Below are 25,082 nucleotides of genomic sequence, written 5' to 3'. Positions count from 1 at the left end.
TTAAAACCTACCAGAAGTGATCCACGGAAGTGCTAATGATTTGTGGTCCTTGAAGATTCCAGTTGCCCAGTTAGAAAATCACTAACATGTCATTTTGATGCCCCCCAATCCTTAATAAGCTCCTCATTCTTCCCTGCCCTCCACCGGCTCTTCGCTGGTTGTCTGACGACTAGAATAACTGAGTATTTCAGAAACATTTCTGTGCAGCTGGGAATGTAGGAGAGTACAATAAGAGGTTAAAAAAAGAGCAAAGAAACAAACAAACCCTTCCTTTAGCAACGGAGATGCGTTTTCAGCTTATTAGAGAGCTGACTATTGTTCAAAGAACTCCATGTTTAAGTGATGGCTTTGGATGATTTTTTTTTCCTAAAAAAAAAAAAATTGAGGGTCTTTTATCACTCTCTGTTTTAATGCACTTATTCATGAGTGCTCTTGCCAAGAGCTATACAAAAATCCTCCACATGTTTTTCTCCAATCCTGCCTAAGAAGAAGAAAAAAAAAAGACATCAAAGTGTGAGGTTCAGAACTTGAAGAATTGAGTCAACCAGAACTCCACATTCTTTGAAGTCTCCAAGCCTCTTGCCTACTTATTAAAAAAGACAGGCTAACGGAAAAAAAAAAAAAAATGCTAAATAGTATGAGAAACAGATTAAAATAAACTAAAGTCTTTTCAGCCTTGTGATTCTATGACAAATATGGAATTGAAAACCGGATAGGTGGTTCAAAACATCAGGGTAAATTAGCCAAAAAGCAGTGGCTGCCATCTCCTTGATTTTCCAAAACTCGGCTTGTTAGTCCAAAAGGTGCATTTGGATGTGAGGAAAATGAGAGAGGAAGGCCAAGAGCCAACTGCCCAGCAGTGCCCTGCCAGCCCGGGTCCTCCGAGGTGACCTGCTGTTACTGACTGAGTGCAAGCTTTCGCAGAACCCATTTGCCACAAAATTGTTATGTCTGGTGCAGGACTCCGCTATGGGGAATCAGCTCTTGGTGGAAAAGTCTGTGGACCTCCGACACAAAACTGTGTATCCCCTTCATCCAAGGCAAGATGAGGATCGGAAGGCAGTGTGTTTCTCCCCACGGCCTACCTGTGCCACTTCTCTGGATGGACTGCAGTTTGCTTCACCTCCGGCCCCTCCCTATGTCAGCAGAAAGAGGGGGAATAAGGAAATTCCCTGTTATGCCCTACAGTGCTTCCCAGAGAAGAGGCCCCATCCATGCACATGGGATGAGGCAGAGTCGAGCCACAGCACAGCATTCACGACCCAACACCAGCAGGTACATAGGCTAAAACCAGTATGAGAGTGAGGATGAATGAAAGGACTGGTTCATGCAAGCGCGTCCCGTGTCTACTTCGGTTTCCAGGTAGGTCCCAGCCCCCTGCAAAATCCAACAGGCCTGAAAAGCCTCAAGGGGGAAGAGGGATTCCAGGAGGGGTTAGGACCTGTGTCTCAGCACTGATACGAACTCACCACTGAGAAACCCATATGGACATAGGACATGAAGGACGTTTATCAAACTTTGAACAAAAGAAGAGAGACGGGCCGAACAATGTCAACCAGGTTCAACAGAAAAGGGAGAGAGACAGATCGGCCTTTTCTTTTGATTTAGTAGCCACACAGAGATTCCTATGAAATGGGAATGACTCGCTTCAAAGATGGAGCGGAGCTATTATAGAACCGGAGGTAAGATGCAAGGCGGAGGCATCACTAGTTAGAGCCTACCTGCATCCAGGTGCGACCCCACAGAAATTATCCCAGGGAAGTTAATGAGGCTCGTCTCACCAACATTGGACTGTAGCATTTCAAAGTCGTGCGAAACTTACCTTTTCGACAGCGAATGTTCTTATCACGTATTCTGCCAGTAGTTCTGTTTCTATGAGGGTGACTTTAATGTCTTTGTATATCTCTGTGTCATCGGGCCAGTATTTGCAGCATTTGACCTTTGGAAAACAGAAAGGAAATGAAGGGTTTAGGGTGTTTCATTGTTTTGTTTTCTCTTTGGGAGCTCCCCAAATGATGGGTCACAATGAGATTTACAGGAGAAAATTTTTGCACACAAAAGCAAAAGTTAAACTGCACATTTAAGAAGGAGGTTAGGGGCGCCTGGGTGGCTCAGGTCATGATCCCAGGGTCCTGGAAGCCTCTGCCTTCGGCTCAGGTCATGATCCCAGGGTCCTGGAATCGAGCCCCGCATCAGGTTCTCTGCTCACAGGGAGCCTGCTTCCTCCTCTCTCTCTGCCTGCCTCTCTGCCTACTTGTGATCTCTGTCTGTCAAATAAATAAATAAAATCTTTAAAAAAAAAAAAGAAAGAAGGAGGTTAATTTTTAGATCACTTGTGTTTCTTTTCTCACCCCAGAAGAAAACAAAATTTGAGTTCTGAGAATAGTAAAGCCTAAGAAAATCGTCTAAACTTAACAAGCTGTATTTCTACAGCAAATATCCCAGTTAACTCTGACCATTCATTTCCTGTTTATTCAGGGAAGGGCCTGGAAAAATAAACGATAAAAGGTAGTTCACAACATTTTAGCTTCTCTGAATTTAAAATCCTCCTAGGTTAGAAGTTGCCTGAACATTTTCGAGGAGGCGTGAGCAGGAAATCAGAGCCGACAGTCCAGATTAGAGATTCTTTTCTGAAGAAGGAAGTCACTATGTGGTTTTCCTGAGTTAAAATTACACATTCACTTTAATCTGAGTAAATTCTATATAAAAAACTTGGGAAAATATGAGCAGTCTTTCCATATTACCAGAGCCTCTCATTGAAAGGTTTTTCAGGTGAAGAAATCTGTCAGACTTGACCCCTCCTGGAAAATTGCTTTTTTTTTTTTTTTTTTTTTTTTTTTGCTCCTATAGCTCTTCCAGACCTTCCCTGAAGGGGGGTAGAGCAGGAGGAGGTCGGGCCAGGCCAAGGTGGTGGTCCCTGGGGCTCTGTCCTCAGCCTCTGCTCTTCAGTCCTGCATTCCTGACAGTTCTATCCACTCCCGTTGCTGTTCCTCTGTAGATGGATGACTTCTGTATCTCTGCTCTGGCCCTGGTTCTCCAAGTGCTGAATTCAATTTCTGCTTTGTTCTGTGGGCATTTCCTGTGGAGATCCTTCCAGTACCCCCAAAGACAACCCAACTGAAAGAGAATCCTTGATCCCCCATCACCTGGCCTCGTCCGACTCCCTACGTCAATGACACCGTGATTTCTGCAGTTACACAGGCACAGAAATTGACGATTCCTTCTCCGAAACCAATTGCCAAGTCTAGGAGTATTTTTCAATGATCTCTCCAATATGTTTTCCAACTTTTTATTCCCTCTGTCACAATCTCAGTTCAGGCTCTGGTATTTCCTGTGTGGGCACTGTCCCCGAACTAACCCTGAAGAACCCTTCCCAAGTGTAATCCCGGTGGCATTCACTTGCCCTGCTTAACAAGCTTCTATTTCCAACTACTACCTGTGAAATTAAATAGAAATTAAATTTGGCTCGGCATGTATTTATTTGGCCACAACTAACACTGTTGCTCTATCTTTGACTACTATCCTTCTTCTCCACATGTATTTTATGTTTAAAGACAAGTGGTTCGCCCACATCCAAACTCTACTCATGCCATTCCTTCTGCTTGGACTGTTCTCCCACTTGTACCTCCCCAGCTGAAGATTTTATCCATTCTTCAAAATACATCTCAAAGACCACTTCCCTTCAAAGTCGTCCCTCCATAGATGAGCTCTCCCTCCCTCTCTCTCTCTCCTTGATTCTCTGATAACACACGCCTGTTCCATAAGTAGGACCCGCTTCTTACACCTGTCGGATCCTTATCCGGGGGTTGTACTGCTTATCTCTGCAACATCTACCAGTGTGTCCTGTACATACTACACATGCAACAGATCCATACAGAATTGATCTCATGGAGAAAATCACAGGGTTGGCATAAGGAAGGGCAATCCCAGACTGGGAGCATTTACAAAAAGAAGTATGGGCTGAGATGACCTTTTCCAGAATGCCAAACCCCTTGGCACACTGATGTTTCCAGGGTGGTACGTGGCTGGTCATTATCTTAGCTGCTTCCTCAAGAAACATTTTGGCAGCTGATTCAGTGCAGTTCTACGGAAGCCTTATTAGCTTTACTCGGCAAGATGTTAGCCAGACACGTTAGGGGCTGGGAACACAATGGAGCATAAGACAAAGATAGTTTCTGTCCTCATTAAATTTTTAGTCTTTGGGAGTCTTTTTTTTTTTCCCTCATGGGAACATTATCTGTGACTTTATAAAGTATAAATATTTATAAGTATTATGGCTTATATATAATATTTCAAAGATTTACATTATGGCTACCTTTGCTGCATTTGAAATACTTCATAATAAGAAGGATAATTTCTCTGGTTCCCTTCCTAGACATAATGCGAGTCTGGGCAGATCATGCATATTTGTGATGATGTCTAACTTGATAGTGCCCCTAATTTCACTTATAGAATGCCTAATTACTTTTACAATGCTAATTAACAAAGATGCTTACATGATACATACTGGAGTCCCTTCTAATTTTGGAGACTTGCCTTTACCTTTTAGTGATTCCAGTTATGCAAGCAGATGCTAGTGGATGGGTACAAAGGGAGTATGTATGTGCATGTCTAAAATTAAGCAGTTTTCAATGGAATGAATGAATATACAATTCAAAAACCTATGTATTTCTTGGAAAATTACAAGAGTACAAAACATACGCCGGCACCTGCATCCTGTTCCATACAAGGCACATCGTATCTAATAAAGATAATTTATTAGAATCCAATCAGTGTAGGACATATAGCATGGTCACTTTCTATTTAAGACTCCTTACCCGCCCCATCCCAAATTTGCAACAAATATGGGTGTGAGGGGCTTTGGTGCCTTGGAGTCAGGGACACCAGAAGCCCCTGCAATGTATTGATGGCTTAGCAATTCTCTTCGGGATGGTTCTTCCTATTCGTTTGGGAGAGCTAGGGTTCCACAGGCACTGTGACCCTGATGGGCCCTCAGTGGCCGGCTCTGCCCTTCCCCCAGTTCCCTGTGCGCCCCGCAGCTCCACCAGACAGATGCAGCCAGGCGCCCTCAGGTGCTGGATGGCAGAAAGTGGTGGAGGCGGGGTCCCTGGTGAGGGGGTGGGGGGGCAGCTCAAGGGGGTGTCGCCTAGGGCCTCTAACGGCAGCCGCACCCCTGTGGTGCCCGTGCCACACCCTCCAACCTTCAAGAGAAGCGCATGAATAAGGAGGAGAGATGCTGGCCCCCTGGAGCGCTCCAAATGGGGGGGGGGGCAGAGCATCACGGGAGCAGAGCAGTGATTAGCAGAAATGAAGCCTCGGGGCTGCTTCCTTCCAGAACGTGTTTACGGGCAGAGCCTTCTTCTATGCAGAGGCACCTGGCTGGGCAGGCCCAGAAGAGGCCGATGAGCCATTTCGAAGCCCACCCTCTCCATCTCATCTCCCGGAATATCCTAAAATGGCTCGCCACATCTGTTTTTAGCCCACTAAAAACCTTTCTAAATTGGGTTCCTTTTAGTTTCTTTTTAACTGCTTGGACTGGTGTCAAGTTATTATTTTGCTTTAAAAAAAAAAAGGTAAGAAGAACGTATACTTTTCTAGAGGCAGACTTTCTGTGCCTGGGGAACCTGGGGCCTGAGTCACCTCCCGGCCTCTAGGGTCTGCATACAGAGATGTTAAGACAGGTGGTTTGGGGGCACCTGTTGGAGCCCGGGAACCCAGAACCAGATGCTTCTTTCCTCTGATCGCTGGCCAGGCTTGGCTGCCTTCTGCAGCCTGGCGCTACCTGCACAGCTTCTAGGACAGGCCGTGCCTCCCATGCATCCCAATTATCTACCGCAACAGTTTCCACCCCAGAAAGCAAGGCTCTGATCAGGCTCGTCTAATTACCTGGGTGCCCCAGCGGCAGCACTGGTTCCAGTGGGTTATCAATTGGACCCCAGCCACGGGGTGCGGCTGCCTGTGCCTCCCCGGGGAGAGATACAGGGCTGCACGAGGAAATCCCTACCTTCAAGTGTGTGTGTGTGTGGTGGGGGGGGGGGGGGGTTGGTTTTGTTGGCTTTAAAATTCACAAACATGAAACAGTAGAGAAAACAGTAATTTCAGGATTTTTAGCTGCCTAAAAAAAAAAAAAAAATTGTTAGAGTTTGGTCATTTTTAACCAGCCAGTTGATCCCAAGTGCAATGAAGGCAGAAGACCCCTGGGAGTTTTATGCACCTGAGGCTGACAGCGCATTACCATCACCATCAGGGCATCCTGGCATCTCTCAAGCAGGTTCTCAAACTTCAGCAGGCATCAGAATCCCCTGGAGGGCTTGTTAAAACAAGCAGGGCTGCCCCCAGTTTCTGATTCCGTGTGGGGCCCTGGAATTTGCATTTCAGACAAGCTCCCAGGTGATGCCGCTGGCCTGTGGCCCACACTCCGAGTTGTAAGGATTCACACAACGCAAGCCGACTGCACAGCCTGGCCCTCTCATGCAGGTGACTACAGAGGGATGGGGACCGCTGTAGTAAGTGATATCCTGCAATGACAGCATTTGCTCCAGTGATGTTTCATTAAAAAAATATGGATATTCCTTCTTTTCTTTTTATGATTAAGTAATGACTGTGTGTGATCTGGACTATAGGTGACCACAGAGTTGTTCAAGGGCAAGAAGTCCACAAAGGGCCTGGAGAGGTGAAGGGGGTTCTCCGGAGAAGGGAGAAGGAAAAGCTTTGACAGGTGTGCATGGTTTCCGAAGGGAAAAGAAAACAAACAGAAACTCCAGTGACCCTTTTACTCTTCTTTCCTGCAAACCACTTTCTGGGGATGGGGAAGACATGGGAGCCATCCATTCTTCCACTGGAGGGTGTGATCAACTCTCACCAGAATTTAGGAAATGGTGTCTATGATGTGCAGAGAAGAGACCCCTCTCCAACAGAGCTGGGAGGAATCCCAGGGACAGCTGGTTGACACTCATTTTCAAGATCATTGCAACTGCTGCACAGAAGGCTTTCGTGTCGGAGTTTCAGCACTTGGAATCACTGTATTCTTCCAACTGTGGCTGCACATAGAGGCTCAGAGAGGGCAAGCGATTGGCCGGAGATAAAGAGCCGGCGTGGGCCACGGCCGGCCTCCGTCCTAGCCTCTTCATTCCTTCCATTTCTTGCGTCCTAAATTGAAGAAGCGGAAGAAAGGCAGGCCTAGGGAGGGCAAGTGACTTGCTCCAGGTAGTGAGCTGGATGGGTGTGAGGGAGAGGCTGCAGACCCAAGGGCCGGTCCCAGGTCCAAGGCTCTCTGGGAGGAGGGAACTCGAGGTGGATTATACATTCTTCAGTTTTGCCAGGTCTGGCTTCGGGATCTGGGCCCAAGTGGGAAGCTTTGCAAATGATTTTAGCCACCCTGCCTTTTTAGGAGCGAGAGAGGGTATGATGGGTGCTGGGGGTGAGCGGGAAGAACAAAAGCACACTCTGAAATCATTGCTCATTTTTATCCAGGATCGCGACCTGCTGTGTTCTCCCGGGGTTTTCTGTATCACCAACTCTAGCAGCTGGCAGGAAGGAGCCTGGGGCAGACCGGGAAGGTCTATTTATGGGGACTGTATATGGGTCCTAAGACTCACTTTGTTAAGAAACTCATAATTAAGAAAGCTTAAGGAACTCAATGTCAGCTCGTTGAACTAGGGCCACCATAGTGTGATCCAATAAACACAGTTGTAAAGGGGTAGAAAAGGAAAAGTCACGGTTAAGAGTTTTGATTTGTCAAGAGGTTTTTCAACAGACTTTTTTTTTTTTTTTTTTTTTTTTAAACAAGAGCCATCATCCAAAGAGATAGTGACCACAGTCCTATTAATAGCTGCGTGCAGGGTCAGCCAAGTACAGCTTCGATAGAGATCTGGGATAGCAAGAGCTAGAACACTGCTAGAAGCAGTTACCCAAAAGATCCCCAGCCAAGAGCAGTTGCCAACCAAGTTTCCAAGGGAGCAGATTTATTATAATCAAAAAAAATTTTTTACAGTGCTCTCACAATAAAAACATTCATTCATTTAAATATCCCCCAAATACAGATTGCTTGGAATCATACGGACAAGCATTTGCTTTTCTCCTGCCATTTTGTGGTGTTGCAGCCAGTGACTTACGCTCTCTGAGCCTCAGTTTACTTCTATATAATATGGGATGACAGCACTGATTTCATAGGGAGTTTGGAAAGATTACCCGACATGATGTACATCAAGGCTTTGTCTAAGTACCTGACTTTTAAGAGGTTTCCTAGTTCTTAGTTCCAGACCTACTTCCTTTGGCCCTGGGGCCTCCCTTGAGCAACATTTTTGAAGATAATTTTGAAACTGGCACTAAATCCTGAACTTCTGGAGGTCTGGATAGTCTGAATTTGGGAAAAGAATTCCATAGCCTGAGTAAATCCCCCTTTCACATCTGTAAGCTTTGGTTGAACACCCCTGCTCCCTCAAAGCTCTTGGGTTTCTATCTGGCTTTCCAACCATGCCCATTAATGAATGTTACATATAATTCTTGTAATAAAGCACAAGGTCACACCCATATCCACAGCATTTCTTTCATCAACCGCAAAGAAATGGGTGGACTAGTATGGCCCTTGTGGCATTGTGAGGGTCATCTTACAGACCATCTGAAGAATCTGTCTTGTTACTTTTCTCTCTAGTTCATATGGATGAAAAGAGTCCTCCCCAACTTGATCTGAAAGCATCAGCTCTTCCAAGGAACACATATATTCAGACGGCTCATTCCCACCTTATTCAGTCAGTTTGGCTTTGTCTTGTAGCCGTTCCCCAAAGGTAAGTCCTTCTGCCACAGGAGGGAGATTTTCCAACACGGAGGACAATAGGAAGTGTGTGTCATAGTCTAAAGATCCTTCTGAAAGATGAGTTTCGGGAATCTTTTAAGCAATGATAACATTATATCTGCATCTGTATTTTTCCTAAGTCTATCTCTGTATTTGTATTTATATATCTCCCAAGGAGACATTTCTTGGAGTGAAATCTGACAGATCTTTGAGAAAAAGGATCCGTATTTCCTCTCACTGGGGTCACAATTTAGATGCATGCAGGAGTTTTCAGGTTTGTAAAGTTTTAAATCCATTGACTTTACCCAAGTCCTGAGACTGTTCTGACTAGACCACATGGAGGTTACAATCATCCCAAGTCCTAGACAGGGTCTGGGATTGCATGCCAACTCACACTCATTTTGTGGAGGGTCACAGTATTATCTCTTCTTTATAAACACACAATCCAAAGCTGGGAGAGATGAAGAAGCAGACTGGGAAACTGAAGGGTTCCACGTTGTGACTTCAGTGTGGCCATGCCCGTGTCTGGGCTGAGGGGAGCGGTATCAAGGCGGTCCTGCCAGTCGTTCAGACAGCTGGGAACCCATCACGACAGCCATTGCTGGAGTACAGAGGGGAATGAGCTATGGTTCTAAAGCTCGTGAAGAGACAGGCATGTAAACAACAAATCAAACTCAGGGCAGAATGAAAGGCAAGGTTAGTAGTCGGGAGCACGTTACCCGGAGCCACATGGTTTGGGTTCAAAGCCTGGCCTCATTTCTCAGCCGTGTGACTTTGCACATGTTACCTAAGCTCTCTGTGGTTCCGTTTTCCCATTTGTACAATGGGGATAATAATAACGTTTTGTGAAGATTAACTAGATTCTTGTTCCTAAAGCTCTTAGATAGAATATACTTGGCACAAGTAAATGTTTGCTAAAATTAACAAAATGGAAACGGCTATTGGAAGTCAGAGGAAAGAATATGACTTCTAAAGGAAGAGATTCAAAGCTGTGCAAGGGAGTCCACATTACAGATGAGATCAGAAAGACGAAGTGCAGTTTCCGTGGATGGCTGGGGCAGGGAAGGCATTCTAAATGGAGAAAGTTGGCAGGGGCTTCTCTAGAAAGCCTGCGTGGTCCTGAGCCTCTGTTGGGGTGGCGGGGGTGGGGGGAACCGCAGTAGGAACAGTCCCTGTTTCAAATGCTCCATCTCCTTCAGACACTGTCTTGGCTGAACCTCGGTGCTATGTAAAACAGCGGAAATGGTGTTGGGAATAGGTGGGTGTTGGAGAAAAGGCGGAGAATGCAGGAAATGAATTTCTGCAGGACTAGTCCCTTTGTGAGTGAGCCTGCCGTCCTGGAACCATCCTGGGGCTCTCTGAGGCTGAGCCAGCTGCCCTGCTGGGATGGGCGGCTAAGGACAGAGGCAAGCTGGATGTGGGGTTGCAGACATGAGTCAGCTGGGCTTGGGGGATCTAAGGGCAGGTGACTGCCCAGGTTCATGAGTCAGGCATCTCTGTCATCTGCGGCAGAGCAGACAGTAGCCAACTGCCTGCAGAAGCCAGATGGGGTGATTACCATAACGGATATACCTTAGTTCCCAGAGGTGAGCTCAGGGACTTGGCCTCCTGCCTCTCCTAGGCTGCCAGGATATGACCTCTCTGGCTTATTTATAGACCAGAAATGTTCTTGAAAACATGACTACCCAACACACACACACACACACACACACACACACACACACACACACACAATTTTTCTAGGCAGAGTCACAAAATTTATTTTTAAGGACCACCCATAAAAAAGGTAACCTCACATTTGGTGATGACATGGCATGGTGTAATGGAAAGAGCCTGGTTGGCATATAGGAGAGCATGGGGCTAATTCTACCTGAATTATGATCCAGCCATATGACCTTGTGAAAGTCACAGAAAGATTCTGCTTCTCAGTTTCCTTAACGGCAGATGAGGAGAGTAGGTCATATGACTGTTCAGATTATCCCAAGTTTGAGAATTATCCTGAATACATGACTCTAGAATGAGGTGTTTTGGGAAGCCATAGAGCACAGAGGTCAAGAGTATGGTTCTAGAATTCTAATTGTGAGCTGACCGTTGCTAGTTGCATAACCTTGGACCAGTTTTGTAATGTCTGAAGTCTTCAGTTTATTGGCTGGAAGGTGGGGATAGCATAATGCTTACCCTGCAGAGCCACGGTGAGGGCCTAAAGACCCACCACATTGGCTGGCATATGAGAAATTGCCACTAGCCCTCAGTGGTAGTTGTCACTGTGCCCCCTTACCATTGGGCTAGCACCCCTGTGGTTCAGAAGTGTAGCTCACCTCGTGCTCTATTGATTACAACAGCTCACACTCTATGGTCAATGCCAGGATTGGGAAGACAATCAGCTTTAATTTCAGAAACACAGATCTAGGCTAAATTCCTGTGAGATAGTCCTGTTCCAATGAATCTCTTTGGGCAGGTCAATGATTCCAGGGGTTAAGGAAGCACCAAAAAAGAATGTACATGAGTCACTGGCTTCCCTGGACTCTTCCTCTGTCCTCCTCCTTAGGTTATCAAAGGAATTGCTAAACAGAGCAAGAGAATTTGAAGAATTTAGGCACATGGATAGGTGACCTACCTAATGCCTGACTGAGAGTCATATAAGTTACCCTGAGTAGGGGCAATATGTGATTCAACCAGTTGAATGGATGGAAACTCCCACAGACCCACTCCTGATTTTGGCTTCTCTATGCTATGACAAGAATCCATAAAGGAATCTATTTTTGGTGAGATGATGAATGTACCCTGCTTTTCTAGAATAAAAATTCTCTGTCCACTGAGAGTTGTAAGGGGTCAGGTTTCCATTTCCATCTCAAAGGAGACAGTCTGAAGTGAAGAGAGGTAAACCCCAAAAGAGAGAAGCTGAATACAGTTAGCAAACCCCTCACTGCATTATTTGACCCTCTTCTCTGGAAGGTGCCCCGCATTTGCTTGCATATTTGCTCAGCCAGATATCCCCAAGTCTTTAGGGCAAGGAAAAGCAAGGCCTCAGAAGATGAAGTTAGCAGATCTAGAAAGCAAAGAAGGGGGAAAAATTTGCATTCAAGATGGGACATCATTTACTGTGGGCTTCAAAAAAAATTACCAAAGAATAGGATATAACCGCAGTGTGCAAAGTGGGAAAAAAAAAAAAAAAGCAATTTTCAGGGGTTCATGTGAGCAGAACAAAGGTGGAGGGCTACTGCAGCCTTGAGATCATCCAAAATTGTGTCCAATTATCCTGCCAAGAAACTGTCTTCTGCCCACACAGGTACCCACATGACTGGGGCTGTGCTAGAAAACTCTCAGGCTAGGAAGCCCTGGTCCCTGGTGCCCTGGACATCTGCTGCTCACGCAGGCCAACCCCACCCCCCATATACACGAAGGCAGGTGACCACCTAGATAATGGGCAATCAAGTTCATGGGAACAGGGTGAGACGAGAGAGGGTCCAAGGCCAGGCCAGGAAAGGAGGCACTCTTCAGGAAGACCAGACACAGACGAGTGTAAGATTTTCCAGGGCCAGTCGGTTGTGACAACACAGCAAGTGACAGGGCTCGAGGTGATGACCCGGAATACCAGCATGCCCAGACCATCATCTCCATGGGGTCTGCCGGAGCATGCCACAGAGCTCATAGTTACCCAGGGAGCCAAGACGGCGTGTGCCCAGAGACACGTGCTATTCAGACCTGCAAATCTGCTTTGATCCACAATACCTGGCATGATGGGAGGATCAGAGATAGCTGATAGGAAAGTGTCAGATGACTCCCAGCAGGTGAAGAATTGGACCCAAAGCTGAACTGACAACTCATTGTCCATTAGGCAAAAAAAAAAAAAAAAAAAAATTATTTATTTATTTATTTTTTTAAAGGGACATAATGGGTTAGGCTGAACTGCTGAGAATGAATACAAAAGGGTTAATTAGGTAGGCTAAATGTAGATTTATTTCTGTCATAGCCACCAGAACTGCAGTGAACCCTATTCATACCCACAATGATCTTGTACAAAAATGGGTGACTCTGGATTTCAGCCTATTCTCCCAACACGGAAGACAGCAAGGGAAGGGGGGCAGCAAACAGAGATTGACCTTGTATCAAATAAGTTATTCTGCACTAGCTTATATATTCCCTCTTCTTCTTCACAAAACACTTACTGACTAATTTTCAACACTTCTATGTGTCCAGCCCTTCGGGATTCACAGGGAGATAAGCTGGTCTTTGCTCAAAGGGGCCTGTCTTCTTGCAGGGGGGAGAGCAAAATGGTACCCAAGGGTGTTTTGCCCCTTCTGGCATACACCGTGTGTCATGCCTCTAATACTGGATTGTGAATGTCTCCAAGGCAGGGATCCTCCCTTCTGTCTTCCTGGCCCTCCCCTCTAGCAGGTGAAGAGGTCACCCGACACCCGCACGGTAAGGAGTTGCACGTGCAACAGAGGAAGCACAGGAGAGACGAACAAAGACTCTGAGGGGTTAAGGTTTCTGTGCAGACAACGGCAGGGAAACAGGTGTGTGAGGCAGATAGAAGACTGATTCTGTCCTCCCCATGGGAAGTTCATTAATTCACGGTGACAATGCATACAGAATCCAGAAGAAAGACACAAGGGTCTGGGCTTGGAACAAAGAGAGTTGGCTGTTCCCAACAAGGCAGAGAACATTTCTGAAACTGAGGGAAGGATGCGTGAGCAAGGGAGTGTGTGTGTGTGTGTGTGTGTGTGTGTGTGGTGAGTATATCTGGGAAGAACCTTCTATGAGGTGCAGGGATTGTTAAAACTGTGAAAGAGGAGTCTAGTCTAGTTACCCATGTCAGCAAATGTGAGGGAGAGGAGTAGCTCTTCTTTCAAAAAATGCAGGTATGGACACACACACACACACATACACACACACTCTCTCACACAAACACAAATTTATAGGAACACTATCCAGAATAAATTTTCCAGAAATTAGGGTCAGCTTTGTAGGTGTCAAATTTTACATAAGACACCTCATGACTTTAAGCCTTAACACGCAGTGCTTCGTAGTCTAAAGCACATACTACTAAGCCTTCAGTAAGACTGGAGAATAAAGTTCTGTGGTTTTCTCCTCGCTTCGTTCTAATAGTATTTGTTTTCCTTTCATCTCACGTTTTTCAACATCGTCCCCCAATTTAGTAGTCAATGAAGTGTTTCCTAGTGGAATGAGCTGGTTTGACAATCGTGCCCGTTTCCCCAGGTCCTTTATACCAGTTTACCTTTCAATTACATAGATTTGGTACCCAGATTGGATTGATGGACATTAAGTAACACGCTGCTTCTCTAATGGACTTGGGGGGAGCAAAATAATTATTTCTATGCACCAGGAGACAGTCTTCCGGATTTAAAAGTGACTTTTGCAGCTGCACAGGCCATGATGGGGTGTGCGAAGATATCTTTATTAAATGCTTGCAAGAGTTCTCTGGAGGGGTCACTCCCCCCGCCCCCACACCAAGCCCCTTTCCTGCTGCACACAGGGGGCAGAGGTGGTACCACTGATCAGAAATAAGATTGCTCGATTGTGTCCCTTGATAAACCAGGGGATTGTGATAGGCAATTCTGAGACTTTTTGCAAAGAATACCCTCTCTCAAAAATAATAATTGGCCGTAGCCCGATTAGATCATTTTGAAAAGAAAATTTATGAATTAGAGACTGAGCATCTTCTATGGTCCGCATAAATGAAATATAGATAGAACACCAACAGAATCTGTCCCCTCGGTACTTAATCACACTGCGATATTCCTCTCTAGATCTACAAAATTCATGTATCATAGTGCAGAAGAAATAGGAGCAGACAGCTCTCTCCTGAGGAGGCGACGCTCTAGTCTTTTTCCCTGAATCATTCCCTTTTGAAAAATCCAGACTCCGTACTTTCCTCCCGCTGTGGGTGTTCAGAGCGGACACAGTGAGTGCCAGCCAGGTCCCAAGGCCACGGGCATTAAAACAGAGCTCAGCTATAGACGCATCTGTTTTTCAAACAGATCTCGGCGCCAGAACATAAACAATAAACATACAAATATTCTTCATACAAACACGGAATTTTAGAGCTCATTGGGCCCACGTCCCTTCATTTCGAGGATGTGTAAACTAAGGCCGGGCAGTGAGACCCGGTTGGTTTAGACCGCGAGAAACGTCCCCACGCCCTTAATGTTCACTTGTGTCAGTTCTGTGAGGACTCTGGCTCCCGGCTGGCCCGGGATCCCCGTGCGGCCTGGCCCTTCTTGTCGCCAGCCGCATCATGCTTATTCCCTTCCCTAGTCTTCCCTTCTTCCCGAGACAGGAGCATGCCAGTTCCGACCTCAGGCCAACCCCCTACCCCTGCGTTCTTGGGCCTCCCTAAAATACCTATTTCCCCAACCTCCTCAAGTCTTTCAGCCCGCGGCCTTGCTTATACCATCACGGGGAAAACGAAAGTTATCAGGAGAGGGTGTGATTCCAAGGTGATTGTTTAACTTCTGGTTCCATTTATTTAAATGCGTCATCATCTGTCTCTGTTCTCCTGGCTCAGAGGACAAAATGTCACCCCTCCTAAGGCTGAACTGAAGACCAGCACTCTGCAGCCCCTTCCTCCTGCCTCTCGGGGGAAAGTCTCCCTTGGCTGTCCACTTGCTAATGTTCAATTTCTCTTTCCTGATTCTTTTTTCGACATAAAATTTTCAAAGGTCTTCCACCTATAAAAAAACATCCTTTGACTGTTAATGCCCCTCTGTCAGCTGCCATGTTTCTTCCTCTTCCCTTCTCAGCTAAGCTTCTGCCAAGTTTAATTTAAACTCAGTCTGTATGTCCCATTTTCTACTCTGGCCTTGACCCTGCCGACGGCCTTCAGCCCTCCCTGTCTCTTGCGAACACATGTTATGTGGTCCCTCGACCTCCCTAATGTATACTTGACTTCCTCTCGGGGAGCTCCTTTTTTCCCATGGGGTGGCTTGTCATTTCGGGGTCCTGGACAACAAGGGATGAGCCTATGTACCAACCTAGAGGAGTTAGATGCCCTGCCCCCATTACTGGAACCCCGAGCACAGTGAAAATGGCCCGGAAGTTGTGAGCACATGTTCTCTCCGCACCAGAACCTCGACATCCCTCCGCTCACCGACCCTCCGGACACTGCCTTTCCCCGTTTGCAAGCCGCCTTCTTCTTCTCATCAACATGCTGAGCTCCGAACCTTCTTGCAGGAGATTTCCCTTTGGCTTCAATTAGCCTGAATTGATTTCTGTCACACGCCATCAAAGGACCCTGATGGGTCATCCCTCGGAAACTACTCAGGCAGAAGATCACCGAAGACCTTTTCCTTGTTACATCCGGTGGCTGTTTTTCTGCCTTTAGATTACATCCGCTCCTTCTGCAGCATCTCCTCTGTGTCCCCTTCTCCGTGTCGCTCTGTCACCCAGTCCTTCAGTGTACATATCCTCTCCTCGATAAAGCATTCGTTCGCTCTGTGTTCATTTTGAACACATTTCTGCAGTTTCCCTTAGGGGACCTGTGGTTCCCTCCGACTTCTTTGCTGACTGAATCCCAGCTGCTCCTCCATACTCGGCCCCATCCACCACGTCCTCTGGGAAGCATCTGCAGAGAAACCCCTCCAACTTTAGCTCCCAGCCTGATGAGGGGCCTTGTAGGAACCACCACAGCATTCTGAAACCTCTGTCATAGACTTGAGTCACCTTGCTTGCTTCCCCATTCCTGTGGACATGCTTAATTTAAAAATCTTCGTAGCTGCAGCCTTTTGTGCCTAGACACACTGATGGAGCGTACAGCCCTAGCTCGTTCCCTGAAAGATTGCCTTCCTACCTTGTCTGGGACCTTCCTGTCCCCTTGCCCCTTTCTTTTCTTGCACCTTTAATCTTTGCTCCCAATTGCATCTTCTCTTCAGACTCCCCACTATGCTCACGTCTACCCAACCATCACCACCACCCCCACACTCAGCCCCACACACCCGTGCCCTACCCCCAACTGTGATCATACCCTGAGCTTTGCTCAGCTCTAGGTGCTGCTCTGTCTCTTTCCTTTGATTTGCATCTCCAAGAACAAGCTACTCTAGTGGCCTTACCACCCACAGAGTCACTGTTTCATGGTCACTGCATTTGTGGTTGTCACACTACCGAAACCTGGTATGTACCAAAGATGGTGGTGGTGGGGTGACCTGCGGAACTCTGGAGAGAACACGGGCTTTGGAACAAAACATTTTAGACATTCCAGCTCTGTGCCCTTGGCCAAATTATTTAACCTCACTGAGCCGTACGTTGCTAACTTTGAAAACAGAAATCTTTGTATGTATCTTAGAGGGTGACCACGATAACTAAAAGACATAAGGTTTGCTCATCATTTAGTAGAATGCTTGGCACAGAGTAGGTGCTCAATACATTCTGCTGTTTACCTACCTTGCCCCTGAGGTACCAGACCTCTCTGCAGTTTTTGTCAATACTGCTCACCTTCTCCTTATTGAAACTTTATCATCTCTTACTCAGGATTCTGGGATCTCATAGTGAGGTGACTTATTTCTCTTGTATACCATTTTCAGTCTCCATTCTGAGCTCCTCTTTCCTGTCTGCCCCTAAACAGATAATCTCTGGTGCTCTGTCTTCACTTCTTCTCTTCTTTCTCTCTGTTCTCCCCCCCACCCCCAACAAATGCCATGTTTCTGTCATAGTGGTTATCACTTTGTATTGTAACTTTTTTGTCTGCCTGTCTTTCTATCCCTTAGATCATGTCATATCTTTTCTTCTTGCTATTCTCAGTCTAGGCCAAAGCCTAGCACATAGTAGATGCTCAGTTCAGATTCATACATTTCATAGTTAGTCTCTATGTCTTCAGCTCATGTATCCCTCCAGAGCTTACTGGAAAAACCCACATTGTTCATTCAGCATCTCAAACTCAGCATGCCCAGAATGAATCATGTTGATTGCTTCTTAATCTGGCTTTCCTTTTTCTTTTCTTTTTTTTTTTGGAGGAGAGGGGTAGAGAGAAGGGTTACTCTTCTTATTAATAATCTTCACATCGATCCAAGTCATAATGGTAGAAACCTTGTTCATATTTCAGTTCTTTTCCCTTATTAGCATCCCAGAGAACACCCAAATTGTGTGTCTCCCATAAATTCCCAACACCTTTGCCACAACTCAAGTCCAAGTCATCTTTCCCTGAGAGTCTTACTCTGACTCCAGGGCTTCTGTCACCTTTCTAACCCTTTCTGTAGTGGCTGCTAGAACTGCCTTGCAACAACAGTAATTAGAACATGTGATTTACCAGCTTGATGCCTTCCACTACAACAAACAGACCACCACTCCCTGCATCTACCTTTGCCATGTCCTCAGGAGCCCACAGCTAGCCTTCCAGCCTCAGGTAGCTGCCCATCCCCAGTAGCTCTCACAGCTGTCTCAGACCCCTCACTCTTTCTCATCTTGCCATTGCTCCTTTTCTGTGGGTTTTTCCTACATTGGTTATGGCTCCGTTTTTCCCAGACAGACCCAGCTCCTCACTGTGTTCTCCTTGATGTCTCCTATGCTTCCTCAGGCAGAATTAGCCCTGCATGGGTGCTATCATCCTTGTGACTCATATGTATTATAGCTCAGTGCTTAAATGGTTCTCTATTACCATTTTCATGTTCCTTGAGGACAAGTGCATCATAAACATCTTTGTATTTCTTTGTGCCATGGATACAGTAAGTATATCATTACATTTTGGAGACGTCATGCTGGAAAGGGAGTAGAGAGCTTACTTTTGGGTTAATTTGTGAATAAAACAAATTGGGCTCTTTGGTTAGTTTTCTAACATTTTAAAGAGGGGAGCTGAGAAAACCTTTGGGCAGAGAAACCCTCAAAGGTTCAGTCGGGCAGCTAGGGAGTTATCCTTCCTGGAAGAGCTGCCTGGCATGGAAGGGTCCATCGAGGGTCCCTCTCCTATTGCTGAGAGCTCAGTACCAATAAGTGCCTCGCTTCTGGGGTGACATGCTGGTGGCAGGTGCTGTGAAGTGTGGCGGTGCCTCGGTGGGAATCATCATAGTTTAGAGTGCCGACTTCGCTCTTTTTCCCCCTAGTTTTGTGTTAACATTATGGAGGGAGGTATGGCTTGAATCAGCTTCGTTAATAGGATCACTGAAATGGCTGCTGGTATCAAAATGGTGAGAAATGCTTGTTGAATTAGTATAAATTAATCAAAGGCTAATGCTATAATTACACAGTTCACAAAACATCAATCTTAAATATCCAGTTCATTAAAAAGGATCTATAAAAGGCAATGATGAGAGTTCAAGACAGAGAAACTTTTGTAATGTCTATAAAAAGAATTTGTCTCTTCCCTGTCAGGTACGAGTTTAATGTCTTAGAAGAATTCAAGAGATTCTGTACAAATATTATTGGTATTTTGCACTGTTAGGCATTACCTAGGTTATTCCTCCTATCAAGCATTATTTCCACATTTTATAAAGGGGCAATCTTGTGTCTCTCTTGCTTCTTCCATTGATCCTGGATCTGGTGGCTTCTGGAGAGAAGCAGATGTCCTTTGTTGTATATGACAGGGGCACTTGGAATCTTAATATACCTTCCTTGCATGTGAATTCGAGAGTTAATTCTGACATTTAGTGTTCATCTTAAGCTTCTTTCTTTGTTACTCTTTTAGTAACAAATATGAAAGGAATCCCAAGTCAACCTCTTTGCGTTGATAATAATCTTTAAAGCATCCATTCTGGTAGTTGCATGCATCCTCTCCATTGACTGAAGTTAATGTCTCTGGTTTTGGCTTCTCTTTTCTCCAAACCACTTTATCACCTGTTATCAGAACTCTTCAGAGCAGCTCAAAAATAATTCTCCTATATGACTATGAGACCTCATTTGGATTTTTAATAAACAGTCACATTCTAATGAGGTCTTCATAAAACTGACTAAATATGTTTAGAAATCATTAGCTTAAATTACCAGCACAAAAATCTCCTTTGGGAGTCCTGCAGATTTGGTTATAAGATTTTTGGCAGATGGATTAGTACAACAACACAACAGAGTTTCTGAATCTCCACACAAACGGTGTAAATGGGAATGCCTGGGAAACAGGCGACTGGATAAAAAGCTCGATGTCCCTCAGGTGGGTTCATTAAAGAGGGAAAACAATCACAACACATTCCGGAGCAATTTAAATGCCAGGTGTGCAGCCGTCGGCAGGTGCCAGGGAAACTGACAAGGGTCCCTTCCCGGAACACATGGGCTGAAAGGGGATGCACGGTGGTGACAAGGAAGTCTTAGATAATGACAGGTCCTGGCAGATGTACTGGGGACCCTGCTGGAAGGAAGTGCAGCGCTTGTGTCTTAGGCACCAGGTGTTGCGACAGAGAGGCTTCCCAGCGGCTCCAGCCCCAGCAATTACAGCCGCCTAATGCAGAGCGCTTCAGGGCAAAAACCAGGGGAAAGCGGGTTCCCAGCTCTGACTTAATGAATCAGCAGCAAGTCTGGGTAAACAAACAGGCATCCACCTAGCTCATGTCTAATTCATGAAGGACACACCATGTGCAGTAAACATGTTAAGGAGGTAGTGGTTGCCCTTAAAAACCATGTCATCTTGATTTCTTCCGCGGTTTGTTGTTGCTGTTTTTAAGCATGGAAAACGGAGAGGTAATCTCTAAACAAGTGTGCGGCATTAACAATGGGAAGTGGCGTGGAAAAAGGGTAGTGCATTTTCCCGGAGGGAATGTGACCTCTTGTCAAAACCCCCAAATCATGCCAGGCATTTCAAGGACAGATGCCATAAATTCATTACTAATTGAAGGCAGACCCATCCATGTTGCTGATGCTAACGAGGTGAGCATTCTTCAGAGCTGACCACATCCCCAAACCTGGCAAGGATTCGGAAGGATCTTTTTCTTTCTTTCTTTCTTTCTTTCTTTTTTTTAAATAAGCTTACCAGACCTAAACTTACTGAGTTTCTTTAAGCCTATGGGCTTTCATTTGTGACTAAACCTGAAACCTAGTCACCCTCCCCCCTTCAGCTGCCTACTTTTAGCTGGGATTTCCATGGTTACTTGTCCGAAGGAATAGTTTCCATTACAAGAACCAACACTGACCACCCTGGATGGGGTGGGTCCTGGTGGAAGGAACAGACCACCACTGCGTGGCCTTTATTTTGTATCTTCCCAAAGCCAGACAATTCAAAATGCAAATTCAAATGTGTACAATTCGAGGTGTTGAATAACTTTTAAGGGGCATGGTCACAGCGGAAATAAGGCACTGTGCCAGCAGTCTCCAGAAATCTCTCTCCTTATCACACACGGGCAGTCAGTAGGTAATTGTGAAATGAATGAAGGATTGAGAATCCAACACACATGCATTTCAGGGAAAGAACCCCACGTACATAAAAACAGAGACAATTTCAGTTTAGCTCTTTCACGTTACCCTTGCATAGGCTATTTGCTGACGCTAAGTTGGAAGAAATCTTCATTTCACTGGGCAGCTACTGAGTGCCCAGAAGGCAGAGACCAAAAATTTCGGTGACGTTGAACACTTTTTTTTTTTTCAGGAGTCATTACTGCTTTCATAGCAAAAGAATGGGGTGGAAAAGGTAATTATAGACATCACTATAGGTTTTACGTTTGTTGGTGGAAAGATAAGGGTGACACTAATACCTGTATTTATGAAGTTCTCGGAATGGGCTGGGAACTTCTCTAACCACCTGATGCATAGAAATTCACTTAATGTTCACAAGCACCCTATGAAGCAGGTGCCATGACATCCCCACAGCACAGGTGAAAGGTGGGTGGCAGAGAGGTTGGGTGGCTCCTTCTTGGCCAGGTATCCGGTGAGCACTTGCCACCCAGTCCCTAAGCCAGCTCCCCTGCTCTGGCTCCCAGCAGAGGGAACTGAAAGAGGAGAAACAGATTTTTGTACTTTCAGGACATAAAATATTGCTTTGTAAGTTTTTATACTTCATGTATTGGTCTCCTGGTATCTACCCCATTGTCTTAGGACTTTCTATCTTTAATCATACAGAAAGTTTTCCATTTTAATAAGGTCAAATGTCCCCATTCTTTTCTTAGCATATTAAATATTTGGTATCTTTGAAACACTTTTTTTTTAAAAGGTCAGAAGTATTTTCCTTCATATTTTCTTCTAAAAGTTTTAAAGCTTAATTTATAGTTTAAAAGCTTAATTTAAAGCTGTATTTCAGTCTTCATTTGGCATTCGTTTTTGGATTTTTAATGATTTTTTCTTTTTTGTCAACACGAATAACCAAATGTCCCAACTCAACTGATTGTGAAGCTCATGCTTTCTCCACGAATGGCCATAGTCAACATCTAGGCTCTTTTGACCTGCTGGTCTATTTCTCTCTGCCCAGTTTATGGGACCCAACCCATAATTTTCTATTGTCCTATGTCCTTGTCTGGTTTTGATGTCAAGGTTACACTAGTTTCCCAAAATAAAGTGGGGGAGCAGTCTTGCTTCTTGTCTTCTCCTCAAATAATTTTTTTTTAAAATAAGATCTGGAGGCTCCATTCCTTGAATATTTAGTAGAATACATCTGTACATATGTCTGGGACTGGTGCTTTTCCATGGGCCAGTTTTCAACCATAATTCATTTTTTAATTAACATCTATTCAGAATTTGTTTCTGTTTGAGTAAGTCTTGGAAAAATCATATTTGTTAAGAAACTTACCTAGTTTGTGTCAATTTTCCAACTTACTGTTAAGTTTTTCATATTATCTATTATGATAAAAGAATCTTTACCCTCTTTTAAATATTGAAAGCTTTTGGCTTTCTATTTTTTACTTCAGATTGTCAGATGTCTATTTCATGAATCTCTTCACAAAGCCTTTGTGATTCTGTTGATTTTTTATTATTGTTTCTTTACTATTTATTTGACAATTATCTGCTCTTCTATTCATTATTTCCTGTTTTCTTTGGTTGTATTCTGTTCTTCACATATCTTCTTGAGTTAGATGCTCAGTCTTTCTCCTTTTCTAACAACATGTAAAAACATATATATCTTTTTAGGTACTATTTGATTTGCATCCTATAAGTTTACTCTCTGATACTTCTTTATTCATGGTTCGAACTATGTTCTGATTTATATCAGGGCATTTTACTTTGACCCAAGGGTTGGTGGAAGTGCTTTTTCACTCAAATCCTCAGTGAAGACTGATCTGCCTCCTTTTCACTTCCCAGGCCTGGTGCCCGGCTGGCTTTCCCCTTTCTACCTCCCTCCACCTCCCGACAGTCCTTTCTCCGAGAGTCTATCTTTTACAGGCTTAGGTTTCCTGTGGCAGCCTCATTTCAAATTCCTAATCCTGCACAGGCCTATCTCCTTTTTCAGCGGGCTATAAAACCCAAGATCCAAGATTGCGAAGGTGGAGGACCCCCCCCCCCCACTGCCTCCAGGACTGACCCTCCCCACCTGCCCAGCTTCTAGAGAGCAGCAGGCATGTCCGCTCTCTGTCTGGTCCTCATTCTTTTGGTTTCTAGTATTCTCCTTTTTTGACAGCTAAGCTAAACATTTTTAACATATTTACAGTTACATGTGATTTACACATATAGTACAAACAAATATATTAAAACACATATTTATATTTTATCTAGAATTTCTAGATGTTCGTAGGAGAAGGGTTTTCAGATTATTTAGTTTGTTATTTTTGCTAAAATTGTAAGTATCTCCCATTTCTTAAAGTCCCTCTTCTTGAGTTGCACCTCTAGATACTTCTGAAAATCCTTTTCTGGAAACCACTTTATTGACGTATAATTGATAAACAATTACAACATACAGGGTTTCATGTGTATACCTGGTGAGTCTGGACACATGCGGATGTCCTGATGGCACCACTATAATCAACGTAATAGACATATTCAACCCCTCCCCCAAGTTTCCTGTGTCCCTTTGTTGTTTCATTTTTTTGTAAGAACACTTAACATGAGACGTACCCTCCTAACAAATTAAGTGCACAACACCATATTGTTAACTATTTTCCACCAGAAGAGCTCCAGAACTTATTCATCTAGTGTAACTGAAACTTTGTACCCGCTCAACATCGACTCTCCATTTCTCCCTCCTCCAAGTCCTTGGCAACCACAATGGTATTCTCTGCTTCTACGAATCTGACTATTTTGGAAAATTCATGTAAGTAGAATCATCTGTGACTGGCTCACTTCACTCAGCATGACGTCCTCCAGATTCATCCACGTTGTTGTAAATGGCAGGATTTCCTCATTTTTTAAGGCTGACTGAGAATCATAAGAAACAACCCCTGGATGGTGTCTGCCCCCATTTCACTTCTAGGCTAATCTCCAGACTGCCCTTGCTGCTGAGGGCCAATCTCACAAGGTCAACCTTCTCTAAGAATAATGGTTTCTTGAGTGGAGCAGAGCCATGAACCCTACTATAAAATCAAGCCACTGCACCCTGTGTATTTTATCATTTTTGAATTCCACTTTGGAAATAATCCTAACACTTCCAAGGTCATAACTATGTAAGCATTTCCTAGTTAAACAAAACTAGCTCTCATGACCAGTCCCTCCAGATAAAGTGACACAAGACTTTAGGAGCAGAGGGTGATCTCTGTTTTACAGGTTAAGAAACAGAGAACCGGGAAAGGAAAAAGGAAGCCAGGGGAGATGCGGGAATGCCCAGTAACGACAACACCCAGTGCTGCAACACGGTTTCTGGAGTCAATTTTCCCGAGTTAGGGAACGCAGTCACATGCAGTGCAACGCCCATTGAGTTTTGACACCCAACAACAAGTGTTCGTGCTCAGAGGTGTTTTTGTGTGCTCAATATAGCCAGATAACAACTGCTTTTAAATCTTGAGTGCCTTTTATGTCTGTTGCTATCGCAACAAATGAAAGCAATTCGGTCTATGTTTACTGATAATTTATAAGCGAGTGCAGCAAGCGAGAGGAGGTGGTACAGTAGTTCATGATTTCTGGAGCACACATGATACTTCGAAAACCCCTATTTGCCTTACTTCGTGTTACCAACCGAGCAAGGAACACACAGCCATGTAGGTGGAGAGCCAACTCACCCTTCCCACTTCCACGAGGTTGGTGACCATGATGATGCTTGCGGTGTTTTCATGCCACACCATCCTCCAGAAGTCATAGATGGTCTCTTGCATTGGGCCTGCAGCAAAACAGAACATGGGCTTTTTTTTTTTTTTTTTTTTAATTTTGCAAGTTTGTTACTGGAAAATTTCTGGGGCTTACAAATAAACTGATGCATACCCAACTGGCAGTCCCCTCACTTTTATGGGTGGACGTGGTTCTCCTTTCTAGTGTGGATGCAAATAGGGACTCTTTCTGA

At 44.8% G+C, this 25,082-nt stretch overlaps 1 protein-coding gene across 12 annotated transcripts in view; it reads right to left on the bottom strand.

Annotated features, from left to right (window-relative positions):
* The window catches only part of PTPRM (protein tyrosine phosphatase receptor type M), a 761,675-nt gene that overhangs the window by 29,591 nt on the left and 707,002 nt on the right, over window positions 1-25,082 (bottom strand). For all 12 annotated transcript variants that reach the window (XM_032310611.1, XM_032310612.1, XM_032310613.1 and 9 more), the window contains 2 exons: window positions 24,805-24,902; window positions 1,823-1,939 (listed from right to left, as the gene is read on the bottom strand). In XM_032310611.1, coding sequence (XP_032166502.1) covers window positions 1,823-1,939; window positions 24,805-24,902 — 215 coding nt within the window. The remainder of the gene's footprint in view (window positions 1-1,822; window positions 1,940-24,804; window positions 24,903-25,082) is intronic.

This window comes from Mustela erminea, chromosome 13 (assembly GCF_009829155.1).
Source record: "Mustela erminea isolate mMusErm1 chromosome 13, mMusErm1.Pri, whole genome shotgun sequence".
NCBI lineage: Eukaryota > Metazoa > Chordata > Mammalia > Carnivora > Mustelidae > Mustela > Mustela erminea.
Note: the sequence above shows the minus strand (reverse complement) of the source record. Positions and strands in the feature narration are given on the sequence as shown.